Genomic DNA, 21936 nt, shown 5'->3' with positions numbered 1-21936 from the left:
ATCACACAAGTAGTGTTGTAAATCCCATTTTTTTCACCATTGTCTATACCAGCTTTGAAATATGATTACTTAACATTAAGAGTTCTTTCAGCATATTGTGACCCTCAGGTAAATTCAGGAAATTTCCTTTCCTGGACCCTGCCTCTGTAGCTACCCTCAGCTTAAGCACTGGCCATTACTGGTTAGTCTTGCTTACACCAGGCACCTGAGAAACATTGCTTACCAGGGACGAAATTCTATACTACAGACCCCAACTTAATATTATTACTAATAATAACATTGAGAAAATCCGTAGGAGCCGTGATGAGTATTTGAACCTATGTGCTGAGTATTCTCAGGCACACGCCCCAGACAACTAGAGGCAGAACATTCCTAGATGACAGAGCCAGAGTGCACATGAGGATTGTGTAAAACCCTGGTTTTGCTTTAGTGGAAGTTTCAGAAACCCCTTGAGGGTTTAGTAGAACCCCAGGTTGCAATCCTTTTGACGTCATGGCCTATTTGTTTGGGGTAAGTGCTTGGAAATTCCCAGCACATAGATTCGACTTCTCATCACAGCTCCTATGGGTTTTCTCATTGATACTTCACGTTAGTGTGATTTTTCTCTGTATGTACTGCAACTTACAGATCAACAAGGCTGCAACTTAGATCAACAAACTTTGGGGTATAGCTTCCGAGCCAATTGTTGTAACATCACCATGGTAACTTTATATATTTTTTGTACATTTAAAACTCTTAGAACCTTTGGATATATATACTGTAAAAGGCCATACGTGAAAGCCACAGCCACAACTATGGGAGTGGAAGTTTGACATTCCATACTGGAACACTGGCAGAATATTATGTCAAGGGTAATTATATGCAAGAACTATCCTTTTTTAAACAGCTGCCACCACCACACATTTAGGTCTTTGGTAATTACTGATAAGTATTGTTCACGTCTCATGAGGGAGGAGGTCATAGACACGAAAACAAAACAATCTCAGTCCTGCATGAGAATGACTTATCATGTTATTGAGAAATCCTGATCCACTGGTTAACTTAAAGACTATAGTTGATGGTGCATTGTTATTTAGATAGAAAAGGTGGTGTGGATGTTGAGAGTGTTGGGTTGACTGAAGTGGAGATTAATGGTGATGAGGTAACCTCAGCAGACTGCCTTTCACCATGTACATTACTCTAATATACCTAATGCCATGGCAGAGTTTAAAAGCTTTTGAGCCATCCATTAATGTAAGAACTCCGCTTACAAGTGGCAATGTGTGCAGTCATTGGGCAAACTAGTTCCATCTTTATTGCACAATTTTATTCAAACTGTTTACCATACCAGTTATCCAAACTAACCCAAATCATATAACAGGCATTTTCAGAAAAAAACAGCGTTGAATGTAATGAAACGCTATTTTCTGGGTGAAACCCGAGGCTCCCCAGAGGCTCCAGGCTGATATTGCTTATATAAGACTTTGGCATCAGTAAGTGTGAATGGAGTTCATAGGCCTACCGGGGGAACATGAGCCAGAACCTAGTCCCCTCAGAGAGGCACAAGGAGCAATGACCTATAGAAACCCCTATGTGGTTGGAAGGTTTCCAACCACATGGGGGGTTTCAGGGGGTCATAGACATTCTACGTCTGCCATCGACTGGGTCAGGCACCCAGAAAGGTAAGCATCCCAAAATAAACCCCTATTCTAGTTAAGAAATTGTGACTAAAAGCCAAACTAGTGGACAGAACTCCCCAAACAAAAACAAGCAAATGAGCATGATGTCACCACGTTGCCGTGCCACCATCTGCACAACTCACCTCTCCCCAGGAGGGGAAAGGGGTAGCCCCAGACCCCTCGCACCGGCTATTCAAAACCTCAGTTTGGACATCAAAAACATGCGAAAAACTGCTGACCGGAGGGTGGAAGGGTTGCCGGGAAGTCTCCGGGTCTCATTCAGAAAATGGCGTATCATTACATTCAATGCTGATTTTCTGGGGGAGCCCCAGCGGCTCCCTGGAGCTACTTACCAAAAGACGAAAACAAGAGGGACTTACCCGGGAAGCGGTTGTTGCTCACCCCTCAACACGAAGTCGAGACAACTGGCTGCAACTGCCGACCTAAAGCAACACAGGCCCAACTAGGCCCAGGAACAATAACCAGGTAACATGCAGCCAGAACCCTGTTCGACCGCCAAAAACCCCACACCTGAATGTCAGCCCAAGACATGTTACCGAAGATGGCAGCAAGCGCAACAAACTTACGAATGTCGTGGGCATGGGGATAGAACGCAGGCTGGCTGGACTAAATAACCCTGCAGACGACCTGAGACACCCAAACCTTGGAACAGGGAAGAAGGGAAACTGGATCAACCCAAAGCGCGTCCCCAGTCACGGAGGCTGTGGCGCCCAAATAATGGCGAAGAGCTGCAACCGGGCACAACACATGATTCACCCCTGGCCTGACCAACCAAGCATCAACTACCCCAAGGATCCCTCTAGAAAGCAGCCATCTCATTCTTCACCAGAAAAGGAGGAGACAGCTGCAACCGAACAAACCTATCACCAGGACCAAAAGAGCAGAAACCCCAGTGCCAGAGGAGAGCATGAAGCTCCTCGATCAAACTCCCAGAGGCCAATGCCAACAAGAGAAGAGCTTTGGAAAAACAATCCAAAACCGAAGGAGTCACATCAAACCGAGGAGAAGAGAGAGAAAAGAGAGCACTCGATCCAAGGACCAGGACGGCTCGAGCGACGTATGACCAGGCCGAAGGCATGAGACAGCTTGTGAAACGACGCAGAAGTAACATCAATACTGAAAGCAAGCTGCAGCGGCTCCACCAGCCCCGCACGATATGAGTTTTTTTTTTGTCTACCACAGACGTGCCACACATTTACAATGCTAAGCAGCATATATACATTTTCTTCTGTCCTCCATGGACAGGGTTAGAGATGTGTTAAACATATAGTTCAAGGACGATATGAGGTGACAGTATTTGGCATAAGATGACGCTTCTGAAACAACCACTAAAGAAAGGACAAGACAACCCAATCAGAAACTGCAGTGCACCTACGAAGGGACAAAATGAAACGGAAGGACCGCCAGGAAACAACATACTGCCGCAGGGATGAAGCACGGAGGTGGGACACCAATAACGAAGCCACCTACTCACAATACAAGTGGTGATAGACTCGAGTCAGAAAAACCAGACGCGAAGACTCAAGGAGAAATTCGAACCAGCCACGTACTGGACCGAACCGATCTGCTGAAAGAAGCGGAGTTCGAAGGAAAGAGTCCGAACCCGGGAAAAATCCCAGGTTCGGACACCGAGCAAGCAGTGCCTGAAACCAAGGCTGGGCCGGCCACCATGGGGCCAAGAGGACTACTCTCCCCTAGTAAGTTTCCAAGCAAGCTAGGACCTGGAGCAACAGCTGAACTGGGGGAAAAAGGTACAGGAACCCCCACCTCGATCAGTCCTGCCAGCTAGGACGACTACGGAACCTCATAACGACTCCAGCAGGTAAATGAAGACCAAAATCTGAACAAAGACGGATCCATAATAGAGGCACAATCTGGGTCGCGCAGGAGGTAAGCCACAAAGACATCTCGCACCACATGAGGCAGGATGTGGGAAGCCGAAAACCTCCGGAAAGATGTGACTGAAGCACCCGAAGGAATACAGAACTGAACCCGGAGGAGGGGCAGACATCAAATCCAACTCGTACGAAGAGGAGAGAGAAAGAAATCCCCACTCCTTGCAACAGTAAGCCTCGCTCAGAGGGTAGAAAAACCCAGGCGGGGTCCAACGGGGCCCAAGGCCCCCAAATCAGCCCCTCTCCAGCACCGAGAACCACCACATCAGGACCCGGGGCCGAGTTATTTCCCAAAGCCCCGGCCTCAAAAGAAAAGGCCGGCGCAGCCGTAGAAGCTGGAAGGAAGGGGGCCCACTGGTCAGACACAAATGCTTCGGCAGGGAGAACCAACTCAAATGCCTCCATCACCACCCTGAAAGAGGCACCCCCCGAGACTGCCCGAGACTCAAGACCATCTAAACCCTTCCCCGACCTCGAAACCTTCAGACATTTCGGAGCCAGATGCTGGGAAGGGGGCAGACCAGATCGAACCACAGCAGGGAAAAGATGAGGGGATGCAGACTGAAGCAAGGCTGAAGCGACCAACACCCCCAAGTCCAGGTCCCTATAACTAAAATGGAGCAGCCTTGGGGCTTCTGGGTTAGCAATCAACCGAGCGCGTTGCAACAACCTAAACCTAATGTGCAATGCCTGCACTGCCTGTACCCGAATAATGTTATCAGTGGATTGGGTAAACTGAGTCACAAACAAGCAACAAATCTCGCAGGACTCTGGGTTGAAGGTGTCACCGACCCAGTAGGCAGCGTGACAGAGGCAAAAACAATGAGTCACCCTGAGACAAGGAGACAGAGCAACCTTCAAGCTCGCACAAAGCGAGGGCAGACTCAGAGGTCACATCCATCGGACCCATGCACCCCCATGGGGATTCCTAGGGGTCCTGAGACAGAACTCACGCTCAGGAAAGCCCAGGCAGGAGTTCTGCTAACTGGAGCCCAAGTCTACTGACACTTTCTAAAAACTAAACCCCAGGGACGTGTTCACTCACAGGGACCTAGCAGGGTGTATCACCAGAAACACAGACAAGAGTATGATATTTAGGGGGCAACCAAGCAAAGGGAAACCAGGCAGGGAAAACAAAAACAAAAATAAAACCCTACTAGAGGACTACGTACCTAGACGGAATAGTCAGCTGCTATGATAAGTGACAACTAGCTGTGCAGTACCCTGCACCCCTACCAGTGCAAACTACCTCTTACCCTAAGGCCAACAAGGGTACCAGAAACCCCCAGCACACAAAGGGCGGCTGAAAGCTGAGCAGCAAACGACCAAGCAGAGGTATAACTTGTGGAAGGTGGCCCCCAAGCCCCAAGGGCAGTGCAGTACTTACCAGGCACCTAGGGAAGGTAGCTTGAAGCACATGCAGTCCGAGTACTGAAGAAATACTCCTGGCTCGCTCACCCACAATGGGATAATCCCCACACCACTAGGCACAGAGCTGGAGACAATTCAGGAGCCAGAGCACACAACTTCAGCCTAGCACATCAGCCTCAGAACTGGGGTTTTGGTTAGCCGGCGAGAAAGGTCTGGCGTTCCCCTTCCCCCTCCCGGGGAGGGGAGAGCTGCGCAGACAGTGGCACGACGACGTGGTGACATCATGCTCGTTTTTGTTTGGGGAGTTCTGTCTACTAGTTCAGCTTTTAGTTTCAATTTCTTAACCAGAATGGGGGATTTGTTTTGGGATGCTTACCTTTCTGGGTGCCTGACCCGGTCGATGGCAGACATCGAATGCTTCCAACCACACGGGGGTTTCTATAAGCCATTGCTCCTCGTGCCTCTCTGAGGGGGCTACGTTCTGGCTCGTGGTCCCCGGTAGGCCTATGAACTCCATTCACAGTGATGCCAAAATCTAATATAAACAATATCAGCCTGGATAGCTCTGGGAGAGCCAAAGGGACTCCCCCCAGAAAAAGCATTCATTTAGCACATGGCTGACTGTATTGCTCTTTGTTTGTGTAGTAACTCAAACAAGGAGCAATGGTCTCAAACTCAACAAGGCACAATGTAGGACTGAAAGCATGGCGATACTTTTCCACTCACAGGGTTACAAACCCATGGAACCACCTACCAATTGAAGCCATAAATGCCAAAACTCTCTTGAACTTTAAAATCCAGCTTGAAAAAATCATCAGAACAAATGGGGGAGACTTTTATTTATTTATTTACTTATTTATTTATATACAAGAAGGTACATTTGGGTTATAAGAGTACAGAGCATTGAAGTTATACATTCGTGAAAAGCCACTATCCTCTTTTCTGTATTCCACTCAAAACATTACATTTCATTTCTACTGAAAGTGTTATTCACCTGGAAATATACGAGGTATATCCTAAATATTTAGTAGTTAGTCCCATACCAGGATGTAGGGTTATATTATGTAAGTGTGCTTGCAACAAAACCTAAATATTTAAACATTCTGCTTCCATAATGAACATGTCCTATGGTCATGGGGGGGCCCTGGACAAGTGTCCATCGAGCCCATGCAGTAAGACAACTCTGGGTACTGAATGAATTATTGGAAAAGCTTTTATAGTTTCACAAATAATTAATGCTCCATAGTCTTGTTATTTATGCACGTGCACACTTGATTGTTTACATGTGCTTCTATTCAACAGCCCACATCAGTGTTTGAAGAAGCAGTTCCAGAGGATGGTCTTGTGACACCGCGAAATTTGGGTATAAAAGATGCAGCAATACTTGCTTTCAAGGATCACAAAGTTTCCAAAACAGCTTTGATACGAGTGAGTAGATGGAATCTTGCACTGTGACAAATGTAGTGTTATGATAAAATATCTAATGTAGACAAAAGATTAACCCAACAGTTAGCCCAAATAACCCTTGCTTCCTCACCAATCACTCACAACCTTTCCTCAAACAGGCTACCTATAACCTCGATATGGACACTTTACTCCAAAACTCCAACTTACTATCCTCCCTATTCTGCCTTGGATTTATACAACTCCTAAAACATTACTACAACTGGAAGATAACATTCCAAAATCTGCACCAAACTCAGCCATAGCTTCAGTCTTTGTCTCAACAATGAAAAATTTCTATGCAAATACCACAGTGATTTACACAGATGGCTCTTGCATCCTCCTGAATAACGCACTCTTGGTCACTAGCGCTGTATGGATCCCGCATTGCCATCTCAAGCAGGGATGGCGGTTATCAAACCATCTATTTTCACAGCTGAAATATATGCTCTATACCAAGCTCTACAATTAATCACATTACCAATTGTGATATATACAAACTATAGTGACTCCAAGAGTGTGGCTTAAGCAATTATGTACTCTTCCACAACGTGCAAAGAGTTTGTTTACCCATGCCTTTAACTTCTTCATGAACATCGATTGAACAATTATGAAATCTCCATCCAATAGGTCCCAGTGCATTGTGGTATACAGTACTCCATAATGAACTTGTAGACCAGCTGGCCAAAGCAATGCACAAAATGCCTTACATTACCCGGTATCCAATTTCTCATGTTGCACATAAAGGAGACTTCAAAGATACAATCACCCAAGATTTTGTAATGAAATGGAAAACATCATGCTCATCTCTATACTATGGGTCCATAAAAAAAGAAATGGGAAACTTGGAAACATGTCAGATATAAAAGCTGAGAAATTGATGTAACGATGACCAGATCAAGGCTGGGACACACCAAACTGGCAGCACACAGCTCTAAATACAGAACAGACATCAAGAATGCTGCATCCACTGTCATGTGCCAGAAAGAAACAATCGAATACTACCGCTTTCACTGTTTCCAACATCATAGTAACAGAGTAAATGTCAAACAAGTACTTATTGCACTTAAAATACCTTTTACCATTGAGCATATATATTAGGTAGTGACCTCTTGTTACATAAAAAATATCAAATAGTCAAAGCACTGGCTAAATATCTCCAGTCGACCAACAAATTGGGTCACATTTGACCTGTCACATTTATACCTGGAGCCACCAACAATCCAAACACAGAAAACAACTGCTTTGCCACAGCACCAATGATCAGCTGAACCATAAATACAACATCCCGCCCTACAGTGCCGCAAGTGTCCCTCTAACTCATGCCTATGTTTAGTCACCGCTCCTCTATCTATAATACAAGACAACAAACGCTTCTGAAACCTTGTCATTCTCAATATTAACGCATCTCCCAACATTTGTACTCGTGCAGTTATCAGGAGGATAGACCCTTCATGCAAACTGCATGTACCATCAAGAAGAAGAATATTTGTCAATGCTAAAACTAGGCATGTTCAATATTGTATCAGTAAATTTTGTGGTTTCTGTGGGGAGCTCCTTTAGCTCCCTGGAGCTATCGGACTAATATACGATATAATAGTCTGGGGCATCAGTCAATTGGAGTTCAGCCTACCGGAGACCAGGAGCCAGAACCTGGCCCCCTCAGAGAGGCACAGGAAGCAATGGTCTATGGAAACCCCTATGTGGTTGGGAGCATTCCATGTCTGCCGTTGACCAAGGTTAGGCACCCAGAAAGGTAGGCATAACAAAACAGACCCCACTTGGTAAGAAATTGCAACCGAAGACCGAACAGGGAGGCAGAACTCCCCCCAAACTCATAAAGAAATAAGCAAAACAAGCAAACGTCATATACCACCACCGCGCTGCTTGTTCGCACAGCCCTCCCCTTCCCGGGAACGGGAGGTGGGGGGAGTCCCAGACCCCCCCCCCCCCCCCGGCACTGGCTACTCACACCTTCAGTTCATTGGCTGAAGTGCACTGTTCACTAAGCTGTTCATTCAGGCTCAACAAGCCACAATGTAGGACTGAGGAGATGCTCTTTCATCCACAGGGCTATAAATCCATGGAACCGCCTATCCGCCTAAGCTGTAAATGCCAAAACTGTTAAATTATAAAATCCAACTGGAAAAGATCATCAAGGTAAATGGAAGGACCTCTTACAAGCCACTGGCAGCCTGTCCTTGTTGAGGCCACTAGTATTAGTGGCCCTCAGGTAAACTCAGGTACTTAAATACAATATTTCCTGTCTCGGTAGGGTCTGGTAAGGGTTGGGTCCCTGTAGTACAGTCGGGTTCATTCTTAATGCACAGTTGAGAATTTTGGGTTTGAATCCCGGGTGGGACAAAAATAGTTGGGCACATTTCCTTTCACCTAATGGCTTTGTTCACCTAGCAGCAAGTAGGCACTCAGGAGTTAGTCCGCTTGTTGTGGGGTTGCATCTTGGGTGGGGTCAGTAATTCGGCCTTGTGGGGGGGACCCCGATAAAAGCCAAAATGTGCATGAATACACTCTGGCTTCCTGTCCCCTCGACACAATAAATTAAAATTCTGTAAAAATGGAATAATGATAATTATGAAAATCTAATTTCTTTTATAGCACGAGCCATGGCTGCTGAGTCGGTGTGTGGTAGCATGGGAGTCTGAGGGAGAGACTGAGTGTTTTGAAATGACGGATCTCAACTCCAAAGATACATACATTTTCAAGGTAAGTTTAATTGAATTTTTTTGTGGAACATTTGTGCTGATCAGTTATGTATTTAACATGCAGGTATTTGAATGCTTTAGATTGATAAAATTTAAGTTTATAGGTAGTTGAAGGTACAGTTAAAATTGATTACTAAATACAGTATTTGTGGCTTGCTCAATATAGTGTATTTGCATATACATTTCAGTGGGACTTTACTCAAATGGCCCGAGGTTGACCGGAACCCTTAGAAGGTTGGAAAGCATCGGCTAATGAACAAAGTCTTGGTGAACCAGGATGATGATGATGATTATGTCATTAAGCCAACAATATCGAGTAAAATTTGGAATGCAATGAAATTTCAGTCGTAAATAGCCTTGGTCTAATTTTGGCAACAGTTATGCTCTTCATTATATATTTTAAAAGATTTTATTATTGTATTTACCACAGTAATTGATTTGTTGAGACATGACACAGGCTGATTGTTAGGATGGATTACAAGAACCTTCAAATCCAGGGATCCCATCGCAATACATACTTATATTATTCAAATCGCCCATGCTCTCTCGTCTTGAGTACTGCTCGATATTCCTTTTCCCCCCTTCAGACCATAAGAGATTACTGAAATAGAGGGACTATATAAGAAATATTGCCGGAACAAAAGTATAAGTCTTCAAGAAAAAATTGTACAGTTTTCTGCTAGTAGTACTGAACCAACTGGGCTGTAATGGATATGTGGGCCTGCAGGCTGCTCCAATGAATGTAAGAGCCTGTTGGATCAAGCTCTTACAAGTCAAGCCTGGCCTCAGGCCAGACTTAATAATAATTCACTGAGTAAGGGGGACAGGCAGGCAGTTTATTCATACAGTACATGTTAAGCTTATATCGATTCCCCCCACCCCACCTCCCCTCCGCAAGGTCGAACTACTGACCCTCCCTAGGATGCAACCCTACAACAAGCTAACTCCTGGGTACCTATTTACTGCTAGGCGAACAGGTGCATTAGGTAATAGGAAATGCACACAACCATTTCTGTCCCTCCCAGGATTCGAACCTGGAATTCCCGATTATGAGTTGAGAACGAACCCAACTGTATTACCTCAATTTGGAAGATGTTAATCCAGATCACTTCTTTAAAAGGTCAAGTATAACACATACCAGGAACAATGGCTTCAAGCTCGACAAGCCACACTGCAGTTTGTTGCAAAATAGGAGATGCTTTTTCACCCATAGGGTTGTAAACCCTTGGAACTGCTACATGTCGATGTTGTAAATGCCAAGACAATACTGCATCTCAAAATCCAGCTAGAAAAAAATCATCAGGAAAAATGGAGGGATCTTTGACAAATTACTGGCTTCCTGTCCCTGTTGAGACCATTAGAAAAATGGTGGCCCTCGGTTAAATTCAAATAAATGATTGGACATGTTTATCATATTCATTAATCTGATATCAAAATCACATGGAAATTAAACTCATTAACTATTTAACTGAGTTCTTAAGTTTTTTGGCACCAAATTTCCAGTGTAATGTGCATCACTCTACTGGACACAATCCAATTTAAAAAAAAAAAAAAAAAAAATCCATTTTCTGCTACTGTACCAGAGTTCCTGTATTGAGTGGAATTCCCATTGAAATACAATTGTAAACAATGAATGTTGAATTTAGATTACATTTTATATCTTTCAGCACTTTCTATTATAGAATTAGCATGGAATTTAACATTTTCCTTCCATTTACAGGGCAGTGACTCTACAAGTACAGAGGCATGGTTCCGTTACATTCAGTTCCATGCTCTCTCCGTGGGGATGTGGAAGAGAAGACGACCTGCCCTTGCTAATATTATGATCAATGGAATGAATAGGAGCTAGTATAAAATATAAGCTTTATTGAACATTTTGTACGTTACTTATGCAAGTGGTAGAATAATGCAGGTTTTGGAAGACTTCTTAGAAAGTGTTGCATGTGTGTGTGTGTTAAAGTGCCGAATGATTAACGAAGCTAATTATTATAACAATTATTAAAATAATAGTGATAAAGACTAAGAAAATTTTTGACAAGGTATTTAGTAGCCTTCATTCTAGAGCACTGAATTTCATAAGTTATGAGTTACAGAGTTACAGAGCTTTTAACCCTTAGACAGCGGTTATCATCAGTTGTTGATTCACAGAGTAATGCAGTTATCATCATCATGATGATTTACAAAATTATTGTCTGGGTTTTACATGTATGAGGCAAATATGGATATAATAATTCTATGTGGATGTAATGGAGTTTACCTTGACCCATGAAAAAATCCTGCTACCATTTCTTGGCACAAATGCAGTTATCATCATGAATGTTACTAGGGGAATGCGGTCATCCAAATATATGATGATTAAAACAATTGTTATCTGGGTTTTACATGTGTGATGCAAATATGGATACAAAACCTCTCCTTGGATGTAAATAAAGAAAAATAAGTGATAAAACACTCGGTGAAAAATCAAAGAATAAATCAGGAAGCATCAGCAAAATGGAGTACAGTACTAGGCATTGATTAACAAGTGCTAGATGCAGAATTACAGAACGCCTCCATCCAGTGAAACAACATAGTCACTTATTTTCATGTTTTTCGTATATTCTGCATACAAATTAATATTCCTAGAATGATTTTTTTTTTCTGTGCACAGGCTGGTATGACCATTTCTCTGTAGCCACTGTCCAAGGGTTAATATTCAAAGAGCAATGTGTGTAATTACCTAAGTGCAGTTACAGGATGAGATCTATGCTCTTGGTGTCATGTCTTCTCAGCACTCTTTGTCGTATATAGCTTTGAAACTACTGTACTGGCTGCTTTGGCCTCCACCACCTCACATAACTTGTTCCAACTGTCTATCACTGTTTCTGAAAGGGAATTCTTTGTTATTGTTTTGGGAGCTTTGTTTAGTTATCTTAAATCTATGACCTCTTGTTCTTGAACAAGGTCTCAAAAATACTTCCTTATCAATTTTGCCAATTCCTGTTACTATTTTGTGTGTAGTGATCATATCATCTCTTTTTTCTCCTATCTTCTAGCTTTGGCATATTTAATGCTTCTAACTTCTCCTCGCAGCTCTAGTCTTTCATGTTTAGTTGCAAGTAGCCTGCATAGCGTTTCGGGCATGTCCTTAATCATAATTTTCAACACACACAAACACACACACATCCCAGGAAGCAGCCCAAGGCATCTACCTCCTAGTTTCCTTCTACAACACTTTTTGTAAAAGAGAACATCTCTTTTTTTCTGGACCTTTGCTTTTTTAGTTTGAATCTATGACCTCTTGTCCTTGAATTTACAAGGTTACAAAATTTCCTCCTGGTTTAGTTTATCAATTTCTATTACTATTTTGTACAAAGTGATCATATTGTATCTTTTCCTCCCATCTCCTAGCTTTGGCATGTTTAATGCCTCCAGCATCTCCATATACCTAATGTTCTTTAGTTCTGGGAGTCATTTAGCAGCATGTCTTTACACCCTTTTTAATATTTTTAGTGCTTCTTGAAATAAGGGCACCACACCATTGTTGCATATTCTAATGTTAGTCTCGCAAATTGTTAGAACAGTTTTTTTTTTAATATTTCTCCGTCCATATATTTAAACGTGATTCTGCAATTTGCTAACAGTGTAGGTTTGTGTATGTGTGTGTGTTTGAGCGTGTGGGCATGTGCTCGCATTTTATCTTACTGGATTTTACATTTGACTGTTAATGAGCAATGTATTATTTTAGTATTTGTCAAGTCACAAAACCAAATAATTAAGCATTTGACATTCCTATTAGTATAGTTTTGTAATGATTTATATCACCAATGTGACAAGTCACCAGTCCTGCATATTGATACATGGAACAAATGCAGTGTTGTCACTGGCTCTACGAGTGACCAAGTGTCACTGGCCCTACCGGTGCACAAGTGTCACTGGCCCTACTGATGCACAAGTGTCACTGACCCGGTGCACAAGTGTCACTGACCCTACCGGTGCACAAGTGTCACTGACCCTACCGGTGCACAAGTGTCACTGGCCCTACCGGTGCACAAGTGTCACTGACCCTACCGGTGCACAAGTGTCACTGACCCTACCGGTGCACAAGTGTCACTGACCCTACCGGTGCACAAGTGTCACTGACCCTACCGGTGCACAAGTGTCACTGACCCTACCGGTGCACAAGTGTCACTGACCCTACCGGTGCACAAGTGTCACTGGCCCTACCGGTGCACAAGCATTACTGGCCCTACTGATGCACAAGTGTCACTGACCCTACCGGTGCACAAGTGTCACTGGCCCTACCGGTGCACAAGCATTACTGGCCCTACTGATGCACAAGTGTCACTGACCCTACCGGTGCACAAGTGTCACTGACCCTACCGGTGCACAAGTGTCACTGGCCCTACCGGTGCTGAAGTGCCAAATCAACCCTTCACCCAACCTAAGCAGACACTAACATGGGCAGCATTATTTACCTATGTCAATTTGTTGAATGTATATTTTCTCCATTTTTAACAAAATACTGTAATACTTTTTTTGGCTGATGATACACAGTATAATACTGCATACTGTTTTTTCTCTGTATAGTACTAGATAATCTGCTGTACATTCTTTTATTGTCTATAAAGTTGTCAATATGAACATTCGAAAGTATATTATTAATGTACCAGTTTTATATCCATACACTTATTTTTTTTAACTACTTTGTGTGACGTTCAAGGACATATAATGGTACTGATTGAGGTAGCTTATTAAATTTTATAATAATTAAAAAATCTAAGCAAAATCAGAGTTAATTGTATTAAAAATTGTATTCTATGTGCAATATAACTTTTTATTAATATTACTATATCATAGAGCAATGATTAAATAATTTGAAATTAATACTGTATATTCTTCAATTTGTATAAATATATTACTTCTCAGCATGCAGTTTATCAATATAATTGTTTGCATGTTATAAAGGCTTTCATAATAACTGGTCTCAAATTCTTAAAAAACACACACATAAGAGCTAGAGCTCGATCCTGCAGGCACAAATAGGTAAGTACACAAGGTTCCGGGTTCGATCCCCGGCAGAGGCAGAAACAAATGGGCACAGTTTCTTTCACCCTGATGCTCCTGTTCACCTAGCAGTAAATAGGTACCTGGGAGTTAGACAGCTATTTCGCTGTCTACGGGTCTTTCCTGGAGATGTCTTTCGTAAACAGCTACGGGGTGTTTCCTGGGGATGTGTAATAAAAAGGAGGCCTGGTCGAGGACCGGGTTGCAGGGACGCTAAGCCCTGAAATCATATCAAGATAATCTCAAGATAAGATGGTGTCTTGGCACTCTGTCATACACTGCTTTGAAACTACTGATTTTTTTGGCCTCCACCATCTTCTCATTTGCCTTGTTTCTGTCGTCTACCACTGTTTGCGAAAGTGACTTTTCTTATACTGTATTTCTTTGGTAGCTTTGTTTAGTTAGCTTAAATCTATGACACTGATTTAAGGTTCCTCTTTTCTGGTGAATATCAAATCCAGCATGGAGGGAACATTCCCTTCCCTCATCTTCATAGCTTTTTTAACATATTGATGCATGAATGTCTACAGGATGAGGTTTGCAAATCTATAGGTCCAAAATTCCTGGACTGTACCTGGATGGGATTCTGGGAGTTCGTCTACTCCGCAAGCCCGGCCCAGGGCCAGGCTTGATTGGTGAGAGCATGATCCAAGAAGCTGTTGCTTGAAGAACCCCACAGGCCCACACATTCACCACAGCCTGATTCGTCTGACACATCTTGGAGAAAACTATCTAGTTTTCTCTTGATGGTGTCCACATTTGTTCCTGAAGTTCTAGTTTTGTACGCTTCCCAGTCTATGGATTTCAAGTAGAAGTCACCTACTACTAGCAGTAGTGATCTATCTATATCCACTCTTGCTGTAATCCCTCTCATGATTGTTATGAGGCCCTCTTGTTACTTTTGTTATTTATGAGTCCAGCTCCTCTTTGTCTCTGTGTTGCATGACAGCAGACTGTATGCATCTATGATTATCAGCTTATTATTCTGATTACAAATCTCCAGTGCTATTTTGTCAACTTCTCGTGGATTGGCAATCATTATTTCATTTACCTTTTGCTGTTCTTTTAATAGCATGACAATGCCTCCACCTTTCCTAATTTTTCTGTTCTATCTCCAAATGTGTACTCACATAGTTGTGCTTGTGGGGGTTAAGCTTCGGCTCTTTGGTCCTGCCTCTCAACAGTCATTCTACTGGTGTACAGATTCTTAAGCTTCTTGAGCTCTATCATATCTACATTTTAAACTGTATATGGAGTCAGCCTCCACCACATCACTTCCTAGTGCATTACATTTACTAAACTACTCTGACACTGAAAAAGTTCTTTCTAATATCTTTGTGGCTCATTTGGGTATTCAGCTTCCACCTGTGTCCTCTTGTTCATGTTCCTCTCGTGTGAAATAATCTATCCTGGTCTACCCTGTCAATTCCCCTGATAATTTTGGATGTGGTGATCACGTCTCGCCGAGCTCTCCCGTCTTCCAGCGACGTGAGGTGAAGTTCACACAGCCTTCCACGTAACTCATGTCTCTTAGTTCTGGGACTAGCCTAGTGGCATACGTCTGAACTTTGTGAGTGTATATGTGTATTTAAATATGACCAAAAAGGGGCAGATCAATGATTCTAGCATTAACCTTTTCTATATTTTTTATATTGTTCTTTGCTTTGGAGGGAAGTTGAAAATTTACTCTCTAAAGATCCGTTAACAATTTTATTTGCCTGATATGTGGCATTGAAAGACACGTTTCATTAAAGATCTCTTCAATATCTACAGAGGCAAAGAGAAAATGGATACGTAATAGCTGGGGTTGCATTGTATACACAATGTAGGATGAAATGAAGTGAGATGTTACACAGTCAATGTTGGCTGCGCTGTAGGCAAGGTGTCAGGTAGAAGTTCTGTCTTAGTCTCAATGATGGTAAGGTGTACTCAAGTGTAATTACAAAACATGTCCTTCAGCAACATGTGTCAGGCCTAATAAAATGTTAAATTGAAATAATGATATATATATATATATATATAATATGGGTACCACCTCTGGTTGGAAAAAGGGGGACTCTTAGCCTCAGAGGAAACCACGCATAACGCATGAGAGGGAATGTTTAGATCCCCTCTAATACAGTTTTTGTGTGCTTTTCTCCTACCACCCCTTCCTTTTGTGTGTGTGTGTGTGTGTGTATATATATATATATATATATATATATATATATATATATATATATATATATATTATAATATATATATATATATATATATATATATATATATATATATATATATATATATATATATATATATATATATATATAATGTGTGTAAATCACAAAAATTAACATGTGATGAAAAATGTGACAGTGTCAGACCATGGAGGAAGAACTGAAACAGGAATTTCCCCTTAAGTACGTTTATATTTTAATAATACATCTTCAGAAGGAAGGAATAATTCATCTTCATTCCTTCTGAAGATGTATTATTAAAATATGAAAGTACTTAAGGAAATTCCTGTTGCAATTCTTCCTCCGTGGTCTGACACTGTCATATATAGATATATATACAGTATATATATATTTATTTATTTGTATAGAGGTCAATTACTTCTCAGTACTATTTAACACTGGTAAAACTAGGCCTAATTTAGAAATTCATGATAGTATCATGTATTAATATGATTAGGCATGAACTAATTTTGAAAAATATTTTAAAATATGAAATTAACCCCTGCTGTTTTACATAAATATACATTTAACATAAATATGGGGCATTTTTGTATGAACTGCAACAACATTCATTCAATTACTTGCACATACTATATATTTTTCAGTATGAAGTCTGTCATGCCTAAACTTGATAAATTAATGCTCCTTAATTGCTGTTTTTCTCACTTTAGTTACCAAGAATAGTGCATTAACAAAAAGTAAAAATTGGCCTTATCTTCAGTGCAATAACCCTATGTTGTCATTTTGTTTATCTTGAAACAATTCTTTGTCGAGATCTTGCAACTCATGTTTCTGGTTATTCTTGTTTTTGTTAGTCAGTAATGCATCAATTTTATGACTAATAACAAATGTTTATAACATTGACTTCTAATTCTTTCATTAATGCTCACTCCTAATAGATTACTGCAAACATGGAAAATATATTATAATGTAATTCTGCACCTCTTTAAAACTACACCTCTTATGATCAGCTGTCAGTTGACTTTCCTTATGTTAACAAAAATCGTATAACACACCTTTCCAGACTGACCAATTTATTTTTCTTGTCATTTTGCTATTCAGTACCTAACAGCAATGTCTGCCCATCTTTAGTATATGCTTAGCTCTTGTATAATACCTGTATATAAATATGTAAACATAATGAAGATGTATATAGCTGGTGTCATATTTAATGTGTGATTAATAAATACTGAAGATTTATAAGCTTTTCTATAGCCATTCCATAGCTATTTCACTGACTTTTAACTACAGGACAGTTTAAAGCTCCTACGGGTCCTTGTTGGTGTCAATCATGGAATTAACATGACTTACTAGAATGTTCTATGTATCATTTATCTGCTCTGTGATTGAATACAACACTCTACATCTCATGCTGTATACAAAGAGCTAAAATCTCTTGAAACCATGCAAAATAAAGCTATGAATCTTATCCTTGGGGCTCCAAAGTCCAGGAGAATAGTTAAAGTGAGAGCCCAGTTAAAATTACCTACCATAAGTGAGAAAATTTTGTTCATTATCACAGTTTTCGGTTTGAAAGTGTCATGTAGATCTCGGCAACAAATGAAATTTCAGCTAAACTTTCTAATATGCTACACTCACCTGAGGTCTATAGAAGAAGAGGGAAATCTGATTAGGCATTTTGGTTCTACAAGGTAGCCAACTCCATCAAAATATTAAATAATGTATGTATCCAACTCAATTAAGGATTAATCAACCAGTTAATCCATGAGATAACTGGGATCTATCAGTTGATTTTGTAAATGCACCCAAGAAAGATAGTGTACATGCTACATTATTACAACAGTTAACACTGTGCAGCATCACTGAGAGTACTCAGGTTATGGGTAAAGATGTGTATCAGTGGTATACTGACGATTCTGTGGAAGAAGGTGGAAGATGTACCGGATGTGAATGTAATATATTTAGGCAATCTTCTCTCGTAAATATAGCAATGAAGCGTGTCAATGATTGGCCAAGTACAACTCAAACTGAACTTGCAAGCACATACCTTGCCATTGAATTTTAAAAGAAAAAGGCAGTGAACTTTTATACTGTGACTTGCAGAGTGCACTCCTGGTGTTGAACGCACAAAGTAGTAACACCCAGAACACAGTCAGTGATATCTGAATGAATGTTTCAGCTGCTAAAGAAAACAGACTTGAAATTAAATTCCTTTGGATTCCATCACATGTTGGCATCTCAAAGCATGACACTGTTGACATGCTTGCAAAGACAGCCTGTAGAAAACCAGTACATAGTAGAAATTGATATGGGTGTTTACTTAGCAGTGACAATTCTTAAATAAATATCTAATTGCCAATGTCAGAATTATCAAAATGATGTACCTTTAACACATCAGATTTTTAGTGGATTATACTGCACCTCTGCTTGCCTTGATGCCTGAAAGAAAGCTTGGAAGGCTTTAAAAATTGTAGAACGAAGCCTTGAGGATATTCTTTGAGTGCCTTCATACCACAAAGATACTTAACATGAAAAGGAACTTAACATTCCGAGCGTCATTGATCGTGTTCCTGAAATTAACTGACAAATTGGTATAAAAATTCTTAGGCTATCTCTTCCTAATCCTTGCACAGAAGCCCTCCAGAATTTCTTTATTTTAGGTCAACATTGTTTCAAATGGATAACTAAAACTTGACTCAGGAACTGAACTCAGAATGTATCAGATTCATAATTTGTACCAAGAGACAACAACGGCACTCCTGCACCATGAGAGATTACACCCTTTCCAATTTAAAACCCTCCCTTTCCACCCAAGAAGCAAATTAAAGATCAGCCCAAACTTCGCCTTGAGGCAAAGCTCAACGCCTTAAGCCATATTGATGCTCTGCCCACAGAGCATTCTCTCTCTCAAATCATATACACTGATGGTTCCCTACACTACCCCATGGGTGCAGCTGGAAGTGCAGTTGTTCTGACAATGGGCGATGGCTTACATTTTGAGTTGGGAGTCCGTATAAACAACTGGGCCTCTACCCTTCAGACCAAACTATTTGCCTTGCTTCTTGCACTGAAATGTGTTTAAGTCTTCAAACTTGATACAGTACATTAATTGTAAGTGACTATCATCCTTAATTGCTCTCAACTCTTTAAGGCATAACTGTAACCTGCTCGTGTCTGGAGCTAGACACAAATACAACAAAATTATTAATGATGGTAACAGAGTCCATTTCATGTAATTACCTAAGTGTAGTTACAGGATGAGAGCTACGCTCGTGCTGTCCCATCTTCCCAGCGCTCTTTGTCATATAACACTTTGAAACTACTGACGGTCTTGGCCTCCACCGAGAGTGAATTTTCTTATATTTCTTTGGCATCTGTGTTTAGCTAGTTTAAATCTATGATCTCTTGTTCGTAAAGTTCCAGGTCTCAGGAAATCTTCCCTATCGATTTTATCAATTCCTGTTACTATTTTATATGTAGTGATCATATCACCTCTTTTTCTTCTGTCTTCTAGTTTTGGCATATTTAATGCCTCTAACCTCTCCTCGTAGCTCTTGCCCTTCAGTTCTGGGATCCACTAAGTAGCATGTCTTTGCACCTTTTCCAGTTTGTTGATGTGCTGTTAATTAAGATATGGGCACCACACAACCGCTGCATATTCTAGCTTTGGCCTAACAAAAGTCGTGAACAATTTCTTTGGTATATCGCCATCCATGTATTTAAAAGCAATTCTGAAGTTAGAAAGCATGGCATAGGCTCCTTGCACAATATTCTTTATGTGGTCCTCAGGTGATAGTTTTCTATCTAGAACCACCCCTAGATCTCTTTCTTTATCAGAATTTTTTAAAGATTTCTCACATAATATATAGGTTGTGTGAGATCTATATTCTCCTATTCCACCTTCCATAACATGGCATTTATTAAGATTAAATTACATTTGCCAAATGGTGCTCCATATACTTATTTTGTCCAGATCATCTTGAAGGGCATGACAATCATCTAAGTTTCTTATCCTTCCTATTATCTTAGCATCATCAGCAAACATGTTCATATAATTCTGTATACCAACTGGTAGATCATTTATGTACACAATAAACATCACTGGTGCAAGAACTGAACCCTGTGGCATTTGAACCAACTGAACCCTGAACCACTTGTGACATTTCTCCAGTCCGATACATTGCCTCTGATCACTGCCCTCATTTTTCTATCAGTCAGAAAAATTTTCATTCATGTTAGAAGCTTACCTGTCACCCCTCCAATATTTTCCAGTTTCCAGAACAACCTCTTATGTGGAACTCTGTTGAGAGCCTTTTTTAGGTCCAGATAGATGCAGTCAACCCAGCCATCTTTTTCCTGTAATATCTCTGTTGCTCGATCGTAGAAACTGAGTAAATTCGATACACAGGATCTTCCAGATCGAAAACCATACTGTCTGTCTGATATTATATCATTTCTCTCCAGGTGTTCTACCCATTTAGTTTTAATTATTTTTTCCAATATTTTGACTATTACACTTGTCAATGATACCGGACTATAATTAAGTGGGTCTTCCCTGCTTCCACTTTTGTAGATTGGAACTATGTTAGCCTTTTTCCACACATCAGCTACAACTCCTGTAAACAGGGATGCCTGAAAAATCAGTTGAAGTGGACTGCTGAGCTCAGGTGCACATTCTCTCAGAACCCATGGTGAAACTCCATCTGGACCAACTGCCTTGTTCTTATTTAGCTCCTTGAGCATTTTTTCCACTTCGTTTCTAGACACCTCTATGTGCTCTATGTTGTTCTCTGGAATTCTTATTGTGTATGGTTCCTTGAAGATTTCATTTTGTGCAAACACACTTTGGAACTTTTCGTTTAATGTTTCACACATTTCCTTTTCATTTTCCGTGAATCTATTTCCCATTTTCAACCTCTGAATATTATCCTTTGCCTGCAATTTGTTGTTTATGAATTTTTAGAATAGACCTGGTTCTGTTTTACATTTGTCTGCAATCCATTTTTCAAAATTTCTTTCTGCCTCTCTCCTCACTGCCGTGTAGTTGTTTCTCGCATCTTTGTATCGCTGGTATGTTTGGGGGTTTGGCCTCTTCCTGTATTGATTCCATTTTTGTGTCATTTGGTCTCTAGCCCTCTCGCAATTTCTGTTGAACCAATCCTGTTTCCTAGTTCTGCATCTCTGTTTTGGTATAAATTTTTTTGTGCCTTTATTATATATTTCACAAAACTTGACATACATCTCATTCACTTCCTTGCCTAGCAACAAGTCTGTCCAATTATACTCACTAAAAAAATTTCTAAGGTTGTCATAATGTCCTCTCCTAAAGTCAGGTTTTTCAATTGCATCAACCTTCTTATTTTCTTCAAGATTATAATGCATTGCATACTTTATTCCCAAAAAGACATGCTCACTTTTATGGACTCCATCTCATGTTGGCCTTCGAATGAATGATAGAGCTGATGAGTTAGCCAAAGAATCTGCCTTTAAAGGAGAAATTAAGTACAACCTTGGATTGTCAATAAGAAGTACCTGCTTGATGGGATTCTGGGAGTTCTTCTACTCCCAGAATCTTCTTGACTTGTGAGAGTTTGGTCCACCA

General features: G+C 40.9%; 1 protein-coding gene and 1 long non-coding RNA gene across 8 annotated transcripts in view; one reads left to right on the top strand and one right to left on the bottom strand.

Moving 5' to 3' along the window:
* RhoGEF64C (Rho guanine nucleotide exchange factor at 64C) overlaps nucleotides 1–11835 on the top strand; it is a 129761-nt gene extending 117926 nt beyond the window's left edge. For 3 of the 4 annotated variants that reach the window (XM_045725213.2, XM_069306338.1, XM_069306339.1), the window contains 3 exons: nucleotides 6248–6373; nucleotides 9005–9112; nucleotides 10832–11835. In XM_045725213.2, the coding sequence (XP_045581169.2) occupies nucleotides 6248–6373; nucleotides 9005–9112; nucleotides 10832–10960 (363 nt within the window). In that variant the 3' untranslated portion in view covers nucleotides 10961–11835. Of the gene's footprint in view, nucleotides 1–6247; nucleotides 6374–9004; nucleotides 9113–9299; nucleotides 9520–10831 lie in introns of those variants that run through there. The other variant, XM_045725215.2, reaches the window with a different exon arrangement.
* The window catches only part of LOC123744983 (uncharacterized), a 76983-nt gene that overhangs the window by 24617 nt on the left and 30430 nt on the right, over nucleotides 1–21936 (bottom strand). For all 4 annotated transcript variants that reach the window (XR_011223132.1, XR_006771276.2, XR_006771273.2 and 1 more), the window contains exons 2-3: nucleotides 11831–11975; nucleotides 9630–9712 (exon numbers count right to left, since the gene is read on the bottom strand). This is a non-coding gene — a long non-coding RNA (uncharacterized lncRNA). The remainder of the gene's footprint in view (nucleotides 1–9629; nucleotides 9713–11830; nucleotides 11976–21936) is intronic.

The sequence above is a fragment of the Procambarus clarkii genome, chromosome 57, assembly GCF_040958095.1.
Source record: "Procambarus clarkii isolate CNS0578487 chromosome 57, FALCON_Pclarkii_2.0, whole genome shotgun sequence".
NCBI classification, from domain to species: Eukaryota; Metazoa; Arthropoda; class Malacostraca; order Decapoda; family Cambaridae; genus Procambarus; species Procambarus clarkii.
The sequence above is the reverse complement of the archived record's forward strand: the minus strand, read 5'-3'. Positions and strand labels throughout refer to the sequence as shown.